This window comes from Hesperophylax consimilis, chromosome 4, assembly GCF_061612785.1.
Source record: "Hesperophylax consimilis isolate HC1 chromosome 4, BYU_Hcon_1.0, whole genome shotgun sequence".
Classification (NCBI taxonomy): domain Eukaryota; kingdom Metazoa; phylum Arthropoda; class Insecta; order Trichoptera; family Limnephilidae; genus Hesperophylax; species Hesperophylax consimilis.
In genome coordinates, this window is record NC_142839.1 from 9,815,578 (window position 1) to 9,831,601 (window position 16,024).

The 16,024-nt window shown below is 36.6% G+C and overlaps 1 protein-coding gene across 1 annotated transcript in view; it reads right to left on the minus strand.

The window, feature by feature from the left end:
* The window catches only part of mib1 (E3 ubiquitin-protein ligase mind bomb 1), a 648,848-nt gene that overhangs the window by 570,009 nt on the left and 62,815 nt on the right, over positions 1–16,024 (minus strand). The window contains exon 10 of the mRNA XM_089631187.1: positions 7,943–8,094. Within this exon, the coding sequence (XP_089487313.1) occupies positions 7,943–8,094 (152 nt within the window). The remainder of the gene's footprint in view (positions 1–7,942; positions 8,095–16,024) is intronic.

The following is a 16,024-nucleotide window of genomic DNA, read 5'->3' on the forward strand; positions in this document are numbered from 1 at the left end:
AACCGACATACTTAAATTTAAATCAACACTAAAAACATTTCTTTTAAACAAATGTCACTACACCTTAAATGAATACCTTACATAAATTAAGATATTAATAATACCTTTACTATTCTATATTTATAATCTGCACAATATTTTTTATATAAACTATGTAAAATGGCTGACCGATCGCCCTCGATTTAGCAGGCCACTACAACCAGTCAAACGCAGTATATTTGTTAACAATACTGCCAATAATAATTATTTCGTTAGCTTTCTTACTCAAAGGCCTCATACACTATGTGTCGTATTGTATCATGTTACTGCTGCCACTACCTAGCATTTACATATAAACTTTACATTTCTTATTAACTAATTTAAGTCTGTATAACTTAGGAGTAGGAATATTCTTATTTTTGTACTATTTACTTGCTGTTATAATATCTCAAATGGATATGGTTATACGTATTTTTACTATTACTTTTGTGAACTTGCAATCTTCAGAATATTATTTTTTTATTAACTATGTATGTAAAAGCCCAATGGGCGTATAAATAAATAAATAAATTAAATAAATAAATAAATTAAATACCTCTGTTTTTTATTTTTTATTTTACATGCATTTGTTAACATGTAATTGTTGGTTTATGTAATATAATGTGTATTTGTTGGGTTAGCTGGAAGAAATAGGATGTAACCTATAAGCTATAACCTTTGTACTCTTTTTGTGCAATAAATATTTTTTTGAATTTTGATTTTTTTTTAAATTTTTTCACCTTGAGCCTGCCGGGACACTGCACTCAGAAATGAACCTGAATGATATTCAATATTTCAGAACAATTCTCCGCTTGGAAGCCTATGGCGATGACTCTACCTGATTGAAGAATTACCCCCCCCCCCTCTATTTTTGTATGCATTTCCTCATCCAATAATTCCATACTTAATTAATAAGTGAACTAACGCGAAAAACATTTCTTTAAAATTATATACCTCAAGAGTATTTCTCAATCTAATAAAATTATCTAACTCAAGAGTATTTCTCAATCTAATAAAAATGTACATAAATACATTTCCTAGTGAGTTTAAGAAGTTCGCATAATTTGTATTAATAATAAAACGAGTATTGTCACATGCAGTATTGTTCGTTGATCATGTTTTTTTCCACCTAAGTTCCACACAGAAGGCCCTGAAGACATCTCCCTTCAAGGCCCATGTCATCTTTGGCAATCATGCACATCATGTGTGGCGGGGCTTTTTAAGGAAATAAATGAGAGGAGGTGACTTAGCAGAAGTTTCATGAAGCGTTCATGGGGGTGAGGGTTGCGTTTGCTCATCTACTGTGTGGCGGGCCGGACTTGTAGAGACTGGTTGAGGGAGATCTTTTTACCTCTACAGCAGGACTCTCTCGACCCACTGCATTGTGCCGCAGTGGGAAGAATGAATTCAAGCCTCCGTCACTCTTGCACACACTGACCCTTAGATTCCTACCCACCCCTCATACCTTTTTCCTTCCCATCCACACGGCATTCCCAAAGATGACATAGGTCCAGAGGGAAATTATTTTCCTCAAGGCCTCCTGTGTGGAGCTAATGTAAAATTAATGAATGTATCTGTATGGTATTGTTTGCAAATTTCAATGAATGAAACGAAATTAGAACAAGATAATAGTATCCTACAAGGCATAGGCGCCACTAGTAGGCTGGCTTTTTATGCAGTTGGCAATGATGCTGCTGTAGCTCTAAGCGCGGTGTGGGCGAGCGGGCCGATGATTTACAGCCGCTGCCTTGAATGTTCACCGTCCACTGTCCACAGTCTACTGCCCCTGTTCAGTGACGCTTTCACGTTTCATTTACAAAAGCTGCATTCAAATTATTATGTCAGACACTTCGTCACCGGCGCCAATTAGAATATCAATTTAAACTAGTTTGTGGTGATTTTACGGAGCGAACAATAGACATGGTGCAGAACGATGCTAGCTGGAATACTATTCATTCAGATTCGTGCAAGGAAAATTATATTAAATTTGAAAGGGTAATCGGGGGATTATATTAACAAGCATTTATTGTGGTAACTAGCAAATCAATTCAAATAAAAATAGTAGTTCATAGCGGAGGCGGTTACTTGGTAAGTGCATTTGTGCATTAAACTACCTAACTACCACAAGCGAAAAGAGTGAATTTTTTGCGGTGCCAAATCTTTACAGCATCGGGCAGCATCGAGATAACTCGGCCCGCTGAAATGGTGACACGAGGAGACAGATTACGCTCATAACAAAAAATCATGTAATGGATTAGTGCAGCTATATAACTCATCCCGTGCACATTCGACGCATGCGCGAAACGTCTTAAAGACAAGTGAATTTTGCACGACTTTGATCATGTGTAATCCAATAAGTCTGGAATGGATTCGTTTAGGAATACTAATTTACACTGTTAGCACTACTACATTCACACATTTGAACTCATGCGCGATGAATTTAAACGGATTCGCGTTATTTTCAGCGATAAATTGCGTGTTCTTTACTTTCTGCTTACGCTGATGGAGAAGTTTTATTTAATCAATTAATTAATTTGTTATACCTACCTATATTACACAAAACTGATTTTGCTCTTCAGGTTCGCCAAGAGGGAGCGTGATTGAAAAGAATTCTAGTGAAAAGTTATTTGGGTAAAGAGAAAAGAGTTGTTCTTTAGATTTTATTTGAGCGAATATCAACGAGTTTACTAACTCGCGCCTCGGCCGCTTCTCCTTCTCGAGGAGAGTAAGTTTAATCTAAGGAACGGCATCAATTCCTCGGGATTAATCCGGATTCGCAGCTGACTTACCGCACCGAGTCGAATGGCGCAATTTATTAGAGGACATCAATTCCACCAGATACAAATCTAATACAATTTGTCGGAATACACCACCCACCCTACACCTACTGGGGGTGGTTGCGGACTGCGGGCTGCGGGCGGGGATTTACTACTAGGGGCCTGCGGGAACACTAACACCTTCCCATACGAATGCCCAGAAAATGCATAGGCATCCTGTTTTAAATCATAACAATCATAAATCATTTATTTCGTTTGGTATTTTTCACCCATTTATTTTCTTCCCAAATTATCATATTTTTATTATGGACGTAAGTAATCATTTTGAATAAGATTGACGGCCATCTTGGCTGTGCGTGTTCAGGAAATCATACAGGAAGAAGTTGACTCAAAACTGCCAACTGATCAACCTATAGTCTGTACTGCATGTACCGGGTATTCTGAATAACTCCGACATAAGTCGCAATGTAATGCAATCACAAAACACACTTACGTATTCTATTTCTGCCTTTAGTCCCCGCTGATTCCCAACTTGTTTGTTGTTTCATGTTTAAATTGACATCTACATATCTCCAGACAGAGTTATACCCCAGCTTAAGTAAAATACTCCGTTAAAGATCACATAAAGAACAACTAGGTACTGGGGGCGAACACTTGCGAAACTTTTCAAATTCGTTAAATCTACAAGTTTGCATAAGAAATTCAGAGAAGCGTACACCAATGGGTCTAATTAAATTTAATACTACGTTGCTCCGTCGCTAGAGTATGTGTAGGAAACAGAGGAAAGGGGGGAATCCTGTCTCAGAGGGAGCGAAAGGCGAACAACTCGGCTATTCAGTATTTGGGGATCTTTGTGCTTCGTCAGCTAAGACGAAACTGCAAGCGCCGAGAGACGGGCGGGTTAAGTGATGCGCAGTACTTGTTAAGGAAGTAGTTCGCTGTGAACATCAGTACTATCAAGCTCTGGATGATGTTACTTTTTTAATATTAAGGGAGAAAACATCACACCCGTACATCGCGGGGAAAAATTAAATAATAACGCCTAAAGATCGTCAACTAAGCCAAGAGCAACATTCCGCAACACGAATTACACCGAGGGAGTAGACTTCAGAGAAAATAATCATACGACAAATCGGGAGGCAATGCTTACTGCTGATTCGCATTGATTCACATTTCATTCAATAATTTGACAACTACAAGAAACCTCCCGAGATGCCCATCAGCGCACGATGTATCCCCCCCTCAAAGGGGGTCCACGAGTGGCCGATCAGCGCGGAGGTACATAGTCACGTCCCGACATTTCCTATATTATTTATACAGGCCGATATGAGCTGCCGTGAGCGGAATGTGGTATCCAATCCCGCGGTTAACAAATACTAACTCCACGGGTGCGGAGACACAAATCTGCCGTGCGGGACGAAGGGGGAGGGGTGGGAAATCTCTACTTATCGGCGGCCCAATTTATTGGGAAGCTTCCTTACCCTCTTTTTTCTACACAAAACGAAATTTTCGCGTTTGAAAAATCTTTGTTGGAGCTTATAGTATTAGACGTAGCGAGGAGCATTCTATGTCTCCTTCGAAGGCGAGTCTTGTTCCCGGAAAATAAAAGCGACAAGAGAAAATTTTAATTTCACACCCTTCTTGCTTTTCCTCTCGAACCACCTTCTAAAATACACTCGATCTTCTGATTCCGTCTCTCCACCCTGAAAACTCTGGTCCACTGAATTATTTTAGCATTTCTTCGTTTTTCACGGAATGATAAGCTGGCTACCAGCTCTAGAAGCGAATGTACAGATATGTTTTACATAATATATGTAAAACAAAAGAACAGATAACGTGTAAGATAAATAAACACCACCACCGCACCACACCGAGTGTTACGGACTAGTAGCGAGGACACGGCGTGCACAAAGCCCGGAAACTCGTGAGTCTGTGTGTGTGTCTGTGTCGAGATCCCCGGAGATTAGTTGTGGTTTAGAGACGCTGTATTTTGGTTGATTGTGAATTATTATCTCTACAAACAGACTTAATAATGGAACTAGCAGCTCATACGTGTATTTGCTTCCAGGTCGCAAACTCCTATTTTAGAAAACTGGTTAAGGCATTACCAGTAGTAATTGTTCAAAGATGGTTTGAAGGGGAGATTCGAGGGGGGTTAGAGGGAGGGCGCTAAATTTAAAAAAATATATTATAATTAATAAGCTTGATTAAAAATATTAAATAAAATTAAATTTGAAATAAACCTTAAAATCTCTTGATAAATCTGTGAATTTTTTCATACCTATAGCATGTTAAATAACAGAACTAGACATCATTTTAACAATTTTCATAGCATACGTTGCGACTTTTTTCCATCGACGGAATTTCATGTAATTATTTATGGGCTGGGAAAATCTACAGAGATTATCTTCAAAAATAAAATATATTTTTTAAAAGATTAAAACATAAAGTTCAAGGGAAGTATGTTATAAATCGGTAGGAATTCGGAATGCGGGGTCTTAAATCCTTAATTTGTAATTATAAACCTTTTTATAATTACATATAAACTGTAGGCAAAACGTGTTGCACAGTTTCAAATCAAATTAGCGAACTGTAAAACTAGAAATTAATGATGATAATTGTTTGACGGAATTAATATACGAGGACGTTCAAATCATTCAACTCAATGGAAACAAAGAATGGAAAAGGAAAACGGACACTGGAATTATCGCAACTAGAGTTTATCCAAACTAAGCACTCACACAGATGCATTGTTTGCATACTGCATTTTTTAAACTTGTCATGCGATTTCAGAAAAGAAAATTCCAGTGAAATTAAAAAAGTTCATCTTAACGAATACACTTGAAAACTTTTCAAATAATATTTTTTCGACGAGATACTTCTGTTATCCCTTTCTCACGAAATAACAATAAGCAGGCGTAAACGAGACAAAAGGCTTATCTTGATGATTTTTTGGGTTATTAGGTATTCCTCCTTATTTATTTATTAACGCCCTTTTCGGGGCTTTTACATATGAATATTAAGAATATACATTATTTATTGTATATAACTGAATTGCTTCATTAACAAACGTTTTATATTTGTTTAAAGATAAATTGAAGATGTCCACTGACTTGGTATAATTTTTTCCCTCCATTAGTATTCTGGACAAAGAGGAATACATATGGTAGTTAGTCCCAGAATGTCTGCACTGAAATAAATCCTGACTTCTAGTATTACGTTGTGGAATCCGGAAGCTTATCAATACCGGACTATCAACTAAATCATTTAGAATTTTATATAGAAATCAAGTTAGTAAAAATTCTTCTGTCTGACAATTTGAGTAAATTCATATAATTTAACAGAGTGTTGTAGTTCAACATAGTATCTGGAATACCCATTTTAAAATTTATAAAACGTAAAAATTTGTTTTGTATTCTTTCAACAGCTTGTACATGTATATTATTTGGCCAATGTTTTGAACAGCGTTACAGTATCTATCTTCAGGGAAGACACTCGTATATAGATTGTGATATAATCGACAGTCGCGTTGTGCACAAGAAACAAGCTCATAACTAACAGCGCGCAGTTAATTCGCGTAGTTTGTTTATTAGGAGACCTCTTTGGTAAAGTTGGCGAGGCAGCGTAGTTAGAGGGAGTTAGTTTAGTCTTCGGGGATTGCCGCCACCACCACCACCACCACCACCATGGCATCTGAGGCAACTTCCAACAATGGCTAATCGGAATACGTGCCCACTAATACGGAATAAACTATCATTGTGCTTCTTGCATTCGCGTTCGCATTACCGCAGAGTTCGCATGATTTATGCCCCTTAAGGCGATGCACCACGTCGTGTAATATTTGGAATCGGGCCGCTAACAATAACACTCCTCATGTAGATAGTGATAAGGTTTAAATTCCCACTTTAAACACCAGTCGCCTTTGGTGATTTATACAAGAAAGAAAGTGTTTTTTTTATTTATTTTAGTTTGCGAAGTTCAAACACAAATATTTAAATGTTTTACAATGATTTTCTAAAGAACATAATTTTTCACATTACACAATGAAACCATAACCAAAAAGGTGTTCATGAACTTTAAAGCAGTTTTTACAGGAGTGATTTATTTATTTTTTACAGGATATTTTGCTTCGTCTTAACCAGCAATAATACACCACACCACCGCAACGTACTGGAAGAACAGAATCTGTAGATATTCAGCCAAACTACTTTAATTCAATGGTGAGAATTTCTCTAACTTGATTTTTTTATTGGCAATTTTTTTGATACATACTGGTACATATATAAATTATACAAAATATAAGGCAGTAACAAAAAAATCCCGCAAAGGCGAAGCCTGTGCATGGGCATTATAAGGTATGTATTCAAAACAGTGGTGGTTACATTATCTATGGTTTAAATGAAAAAAAAAATATATATATAGTACATATAGTTATTTTTGCGTATTTAATACAAAAACAGTTAAAAAAGAAGTTAGACTTTTTTGTTTTAATTTAGATGGTAACATATTATCATATATAGGTATCATATTCGTAGTATAATTTATAGAAAAAATTCTCTTACTTCCAGATACTTTTTTACCCAGCTTTTGACATTTATTTTATACGAGTTTAGGTTTTGGCACATCTTGATGGTACTCAGCAAGGAATTACACAATTTTGGGCCAATATAGTTCATGTGTCTTTGGGCTAGCCTAGTTTTGCAGTGAGGCACTGTGTACACGCATATGTTGTGTCTCTGGCTAGAACGATTTGGATTTTTACAGAAATTATAAGGACGAGTGTATATAAATTTAAAACATTGGACACAGTAAATCCGCCTTAGTTCCATAATGTCAGTTTCCTTTAACAATTTATCGGTGGGATATGTCTTGGTTTTCTGGTGCATTATCTTAATGATAGACTTCTGAACAATTTCTAGAGGTTTCACATGATTATTGTATGTTCCTCCCGAGGCAATTATTCCGTAGGAAATGGATGAAAGTACCAATGCATCATAAACAAGCCTCATGATCTATCCATACGTAGCTAATATTCCACTAATAAGTAAACGGATTTTAATCAACCCTTGAACCGCATAAAGTCTACCGTCAGCCTCACGCTGAATGCTATGGTAGTGGGGTAGATATGGGATGGATATGCAACTAACCTTGGGTTTCCTCTCAGAGCGGCATGATGCAGAGCATTGAAGCCGTTGTTGTTAGACAGCGTGACGTCAGCCTGGTGGTCCAGGAGCAGTGTCAGCATGTCGTCCCGCTTCTTGGAGATCGCATCGTGCAGCGGCGTGTCTCCCTCAGAGTCCTGCCAACACAAACACACAAACATTAGCAGGGAATATTATAGGTAACACATTTTAACACTTCTCTTACTACAGCAAAACAGAACGGTATTATATTCCGCCAACACATTAATAGGGGAACCTAATATCTAGCATTGTCTAAAATGTTAAAAAATATTATGAGTTGGAATCGCGTTTGGGTACCACCCAGGGGTGGTGTATTCAATTCCTCCGCTGGCTAAGTCATCCATCACAATACAAGCAACATTTTCCGCTTGCTGTGGTGGTAGTAGGAGATTTTCAAATATTGTCAGGTTATTCGTAACGGCACCCGGGAATATTTGACTTTCTAAAAAAAATATAAGAAAAATAGATTCACAGTATAAATTTAGATATATATTTGATGTAAAAAAATCAACCATATGGTAAACTGTTGATTTCCTTAAAATAAAATAAATAAATGGACAGTAAACAGATAAATAAATATGAATATTTCTGAAATCGGTAAAACCGAATAAGGAGTTCAATTCACATTCCGTACATAATTGTATTTGAAAGGCAGACCTATGTTTAGGAATAGAAAATAATAAAAGAAAAAAGCGGGCGAGGGTTACTTTTCGCCTAACTCGATAAGGTCAATTTAAAAAAGAACACAGAGTTGGCGTAAATTTACATTTTATTGTCGGTTTAAAGGGCAACCGGATAAAATAAGCATTAAAAAAGAAATAATCCACCCTAAAAGGATTATATGGAGAAAACAAAGCCGAGGGAAGTTATGCCTGAAACCTTTCGGGAAAACTAACGAGATATAAAGTGGGGGGATAGCCCCCGCCCCCGGACGACATCCGCTTTACCGGTACCGGGCAGCAGCCGCTCCAATGCACTGGCGCGAGCGCGGGCGCTTGACCAACACTTACTGTCCCTTTTTATACATTCATCAGCAGATCTAGGAAATAATATACCTTTACGCATTACGTCAAATCCTGCTTAAAAATAAAAGTAGATACAATGTCAATATTGAACGCGCTTCGGTTATATATTTAGGTGGCAATTGGTTTTGACATTAGAATTTAGTAAACACTACCGTAGTATCAAACAATCTGCAATAATAATAACACAACTTGTTCTGTATCTGTATCAATCTGCAATAATAGTAACCACTTCAAGGGCACTTAATAAGGAAAGAAAATGACTAAAAAACAGATCAAATATTTCTTTAAAAAAGCTAAACACTCTACAAAGGTTTAAAAATGAAATGATCGACAATTATTGGTATTTACTTACACACACGGACAATTGTTTGCATATTGTATCAGGACGTGCCGGTAGTCTCTAATCAGCGATTTCTAAGTTTATTTGGGGTAAAAAATGTAGATGGCATTTTGTCTGGCTAAGATTGTATAAAGGAAAAAGTTTTATTGAAAAAAAAATACTATGTTCCTGCAGTATGCAGGTGGAGATTCTGCATCATATTCTAAGGAAATTTATTACTCGAACTTTTTATTTTTTAACACTTAGTCAGATAATTGTACGGAAAAGTATTTTATTGTATTTTTGTATATCATATCACCACCACCAACTAAGTTGATATTATATCGAAGTATTATATTAGCAATATAAAAAAACAAATTGTCATGATTTATGCCATTTTTTCAATCCGTCAAAATCAGCAGTCAATTTAATGTACTAATTTGTTCTAAAATCGGTTACTCGATGTTTACAAAGTAATGGAAAACTTAACAATTTTATTAAATTTCTAAAATTGTGCGCGACCATTCTATCTAACAGAGCTAGTTCTCGCTCTCATAACAAAAATTCTAAAACTACACAGGTTTATAGAGCAGGATAACGAAGGCCTAGAAATGTCCATTTAAGTCTATTTTAAGTAAATGAGCTTGCTGGCTTCCTTCACCCTCTCACGGCTTCTGGGCTTCGGGGTGAAATAATAAATTGTAGGCGATAGATTCATGCGCCTTCAGCGGAGCTCAGCGGGACTTAGTGGCCTGTATGATTTACTGCCGAAGGGGGCACAGGCACGGCGCTCCTCGGAGTGGCCGTCACCGCTACCCTGCTACTGTACTGAACTGTATCTTGCTAAGGATGGCCTACTTCTCAACACTCTTTTATTGTGTGTGGCCGACAATTCTTGCTAAGGGTGGCCTACTTCTAAACACTCTTTTATTGTGGGTGGCCGACTAATCCTGCTAAGGTGGCCTATTTCGCAACGCTCTTTGATTGTGGGTGGCCGACAAATTCTGCTAAGGGTGGCCTACTTCACAACGCTCTTTAATTGTGGGTGGCTGACTAATGAGTGTGAGTCAACGTGCATTGCTCATCCTTGTGAATTTTAATGTTTCAAAGAACCAATCTTGTCTGATTACGTCTAAAAGGGATCTAAATGACAATCTAGTCTCCTTTAACTGAAGCAATTTTCCCAACAAGCCTTCCATTGATATGTTTGGTGTAAACTTAAGTAACCAGCTGAGACAAAGGGACCCTAAATCAAAGTCACAATTAACTCTCAGCTTGACATACTGTACAGGGCCCACAGATACTTGTACTACAATAGTGCACAACTGATGACCACGAAAAAATCGTGACACACCTGAAAAAAAAATCCTCGACTGTGCATAGAAACGGGTGTTCCGTTTGATAGATTTCCTTATCTTAACAAACGGATTGCAGTCTTTGGAAACAGACCTCAGTCGGGAATTCTGTAATTTTTCTACAGATATTTCAATGATTGATGCTCTGAGGAACTAGCGTCGTTGATCCCTTCGAAACCGGTGCGCAATCAGGAGCAGTCGGGTCGCTTCCACCACTCATTCTTGCATTCAAAAGCTCGGCTGTGGAATGATTTACAAGCATCCGTGTTTCCTCCCTCATACAACATGAGTCTCTTCAAGACGGTTCACTTCTTTCTTTCCTGATAAAGACCCTCCACACAGCATTCCCAAAGATGACGTAGGCCCTGGGGTAAATTATTTCCCCTAAGACCTCCCGTGTGGTGTTTATTTAAAAAAAGGTGTTCAGATGAGATTCAATGACCTGTCCCTGGTTCCCTAGTCACACCAGGGATTCTAATGTTGATTTCTGATAAAAAGGGCTAAATGGTCTGATTCTAGATTTGGGAAGGCTTATTCCCTGGAAGCAATTTCAAGCAACCAACCTTTAACGTCCTCTTCTGTTTTAGTATTTGTAATCCAGAGCATGTAATTGAGCTGCCAAGGTACTTGTGTCGTAAAAGGGACATTTCTCTAAAATTTTAACGATGAACTAATTTTCTAAGGACGCCTTCTATACGCTCGTTATACCGAGTATTCCATATAGGAGGCGAATTTTAATTGTTTCATCGTTAAAGATTGTGCAGGTACACTTTTCATAAAGAAAACACTTTAAGTAAGTAAACCTACACATATGGTTACTATTTATTCACAGCTTTTATATCCGATTTTGTAACGTCCATCAAACATAATAAAAACATCACAAAACACAGACTGAAAGCGCCCACATTGGCACAGAAAAACGAGTAATTCGCCATCTAGCTACTAAAGTAAAACGCGTAGAGACAACTACTTACCGATATATTAGGTTAGCATTTAAAGCCCATTGAATGGATATATCAAAACATTTATTTTTATATCCACCGAGCGCAGAGCCTTGAGTTATTATTGAAAAACGCAAAAAGCAATCGGAGAAAACAAAGAGAACGACTATGGGCTTACTATCCTGGTCCGGAGCCTTTCGATGTTTTCTTGAATAAATTCCAACTTCTTCCCGCCGATGACCGCGACTAAGTGTTTTCCGATAATGGATACTCGGGATGGAAAGATCGTCATTTGACATCATAAACCGATACTTCCCATTTCGTCAATGTGGGGAAATCCACAATTCCACGGCGTCGCCCTATTTGAATACATTTTAATAATACAACACTATAAAATATATTGCGATTCATAAGAAATCAAAAGAGACTAACTGTGGATAGCGGCTTCAACCGGAAATTTTATTTATTATTATTTTTAAAATGATAACAATTTATTTAATATCCACGGTACAAATATACCATACACAATAATTAAATGTCACAGAATAAAAGCACAATAAAACAATAGTAATAATGTAAAATAAAATAACAAATGACTGTGGCATTTGATCATAAAATGACGACAGAAAGTACAAAATTATTACAAGCTCTAGAAGGAGATACAAGTACATTCAAAATATTATAAACAAGTATGAGTAGAATTAAGTTTAAATAATAACGATTTAAAAGGTATGATAGTAAAGTCTTTTTGTACCTAGCTTCTGTGCAGTTAAAACAGATCTGCTACATCTGCGTACCTATTAATAACTTCATGTAATGTACGTACAAGCGAGTGTTTGAAATGGTCAGTCCTGGAATTACAGAATTTTAGTATAAGTAGCTCTTATATGAAACGCAATGAGGTTAATTAAATCAAGGCTATCTACACTACCATTTACAATTTTGAACATAAATATTAAGTCGGATATAATTCGTTGATCTGAGAGTTTTAATAAATTAAATCTTTTCATTAAGTAATTACAGTTTATGCTTTCAATGGGAATACCGAGTTTAAAATTAATGTGTCTTAGGAATTTGTGTTGATTTTTTTCGAATGAATCGGAATGTATTTTAAAGTGGGGGGACCAGATCATGGAGTTATATTCGATTTGACTTCGAACTAAACATGTATACAAATTTTTCATGGTTTAAATATTTCTGAAGTTTCGAAGAATGAAGCTAAGCATTTTCATTCCCTTATTATTATTTGCTTTTATGTGAGATATAAAGTTTAATTTAAAATCGAAAATATAAATAAAATATGCCCAGGTCATTAGTTTCTTCGACAGAGGAAAGGGTTGAGTTATTAAGTTCATATGAATAAATAATTGGCTGACTTATTTTGTAAAATCTCATTGAATGACACTTATGTAAGCTAAGATAAAGTTGATTAAGAGTACACTAATTAATTATCCTGTTTTAGTTATTTGGTAGACAGGTACAATCTTCAACGTTTTATTTTTTTTTTAAATCGTCTGCAAAAAGTAATACATTTATATCATTATCAAATATATTTACAATATCGTTTTGTAAACAGTAAAAACAAAATGGACATAAATGAGACCCTTGTGGTACACCACTAGTAGCTGTAAATTGGTTGGAAAGGAACGAATTAATTTTTACTAGTAGAACTCTATTAGTTAGATAGCTAACGAACCAGTCTAATAGTTTTCCATCAATACCGAGCTTGCATAGTTTAACTAGGAGAATGTTATGAAAAACTTTTTCAAATGCCTTAAATAAAGTCCGTAAATATGGAATCGACTTGAGTTCTATTAGCTAATGCGTTCGATATATAGTTTTCATATATGAGATTTACATATGAGAGATGTGCCAAAGTTGATCAGCCTGATAAAAATTCACGTTGATTCGGAACAATGAGGTGGTCAATACATGGGGAAATTTTATCTAGTAATAGCTTTTCAAAAAGTTTCGGTATCGCGGATAGCTTACATATTGGTATATAGTTATTTACATCACATTTATGACCCTGTTTTAATATAGGTGTCAGATAACAACGTTTCCAAATGTTAGGGAAGCAACCTGTATCAAGGGATTGATTACACTATAACTAAATCGGCACAGCCAGTGAAGCAATACAAATTATAAGGATACTGTATTAACGTATTTATCGTATATTATATTGATGTGTATGGCAGGGATATGTATGCTCTCATTAATGCATGTAATTGTCTCGGATATCTTCGTCATAGACACTTTTGAAGTAGTCAGCAAAAATTTTCATATCAGTAATGCTCTTTTCTTTAAAATGCATTGAGATGGGTAAGCCTTGTTTATTTTTCTTAGAGTTAACATGATTGAAAAAGTTTTGAATGTTGAAAGATTTATAGGATTCTTCGATTCCATCTATGTAATTAAAATACGATTTTCAGACATTTTTTTACATTGAGTTCTATGGTTGTGAAATATCTTGTAGTCGTTTAGGGAGTTCGTTATAGTTATTGTGGGCATTTTTTTTTCATGGTACTATTATTATGTTAATTAACTCTCCATTGAACCATTTTGCGAACTTCAGAAATTTCTTTGGTAATTTCATGTCCGTATTGAAAAGATCTGTAAATCAACCACAAAAATGTTGGACTTTGTCATACACAATTAAAAGGAGTTGACCGACTTTTCAGTTTTTAGGCACTTTATGTAACTTAATGCGTAGCATTTTCGAAAGAGGATTTCAGGTATGGGGACCTAAGGAAACCGTCTATGTAATTTCGTCGAGAAAAAACAAAAGATGTTTTTACGATACCTCTACTTGAATTTTAATTTGGATTTCGTAGATAGGTATTGCTTTCATTGTGAATATCATATACCATTATCAGCAATTACAAAAGTTGGTAAATAAATTAATAACTTGAACCCTTAAAAGATTAGTTTATAAGTTTTGAGTCGACAATTGAAACGTCCATCGGTTAACAGCATTTAATTTAAATGTTTAAAAGTCATGTTGTGCATTTGGAAAGGCCAGATTAAACCTAAACGGTGTACGTTCTGTTTATTCAAACTGAGCCGATTTTAATACATAATATAAAGTTGTAGATACTTTTCGATTAAGGTTGGGTGGTTTAAAGTCGAGATTAGCACCATTTCGATATTTGAACGGATCCTGATCCAATGTTGATCGGCCGACGACAAAAACGGTTATGCTTGACGACTGAACAAACGCTGAACGGGTTGAAAATCAGCTAACGGACACCATTGAATTGCAAAAATTGAAAATGGCGCTATTCATCGATCAAATGAGGCGGGGGTTCAAACAACACAACCTAGGGAAAAATATTACACCAAACAAAGGTAGGTGGGGGTTGTTTATCATGTGTTTAAACATCCCGCGGAATACAATTCGGCAAAGGCGGATATTGGCAATATTTTCACACTTGGCCCACATGACGTATAGTTAGCAGTTGGAAATATATGGAGCAGGTGATGTGCCCGAGGCGGGAGTGCTAAGCCGAGTAGGTAGGGCTGAGAGCTGAGAGCTGAGAGCTGAGAGCTGAGGGATGTGGGGGAAGTGTTTTGATAAATGGGCCACGTTTGGAAATTGTTAAGTAAGATGTATCACCTGTGATTTATTCAATTCAGCTCAGAAACGAAGTACCGATTTAAACAGCCATACATAACCCGATTGTGCTTCCGCAGATAAACGGCTCCAACCCCCTCCCCTTCCCGAGCCCGGCAAGTCCCGCTCCTTCAGGGGGGATTATTCATCTTAATCTGTTTTGCTTTCTGAGATTTATAGGAAACTTCCATTCAATCGATAGCACTTTACACGACTCTCGACTTACGTTTAGACAGGCGCAGGCGGGGAACGCGATATACGACTAACTTCCGAGCTACTAATAAAACTTAATAAAGTACCCAAAACTTTTATCGACACATTTATTGAAAATTTTGCTGAATTTTTTGATTTGATGATCCGATTATACATTTAGGGTAAACCATCTTTTAGGGTCCAATAAGAAAAGTGTTGCATCATCTCTAACGCGACATTAAAGGGAAGGCGGCGTATATTGACGCCATCAGCGCGGCTTATCGCGATTTATCTTCAGTCACCGGGACTAAACTCGAGCGGGTGGGTTTTGGAGGAGTCCGCTATAAAAACTTTATGAACCGTCGAAAGCCGCAAAATTTGACTATGGCCCGACCATCATTTACATAAAGTAGGAACACAATATCGGATTTGCCGAACCAAAATATAGAGCTACATTTCAGTATAGGATCTTCTCAAATAAAAGCTAACATTTTGTCAGTTAAACTTTACTTACATAAAAGGCCTAGAAACTCTTATTGAATACCTGCCGTGAAATCCCAAGGCACCACCTTTTCCCAAGAAAGAGTTTTCCGAGAATATT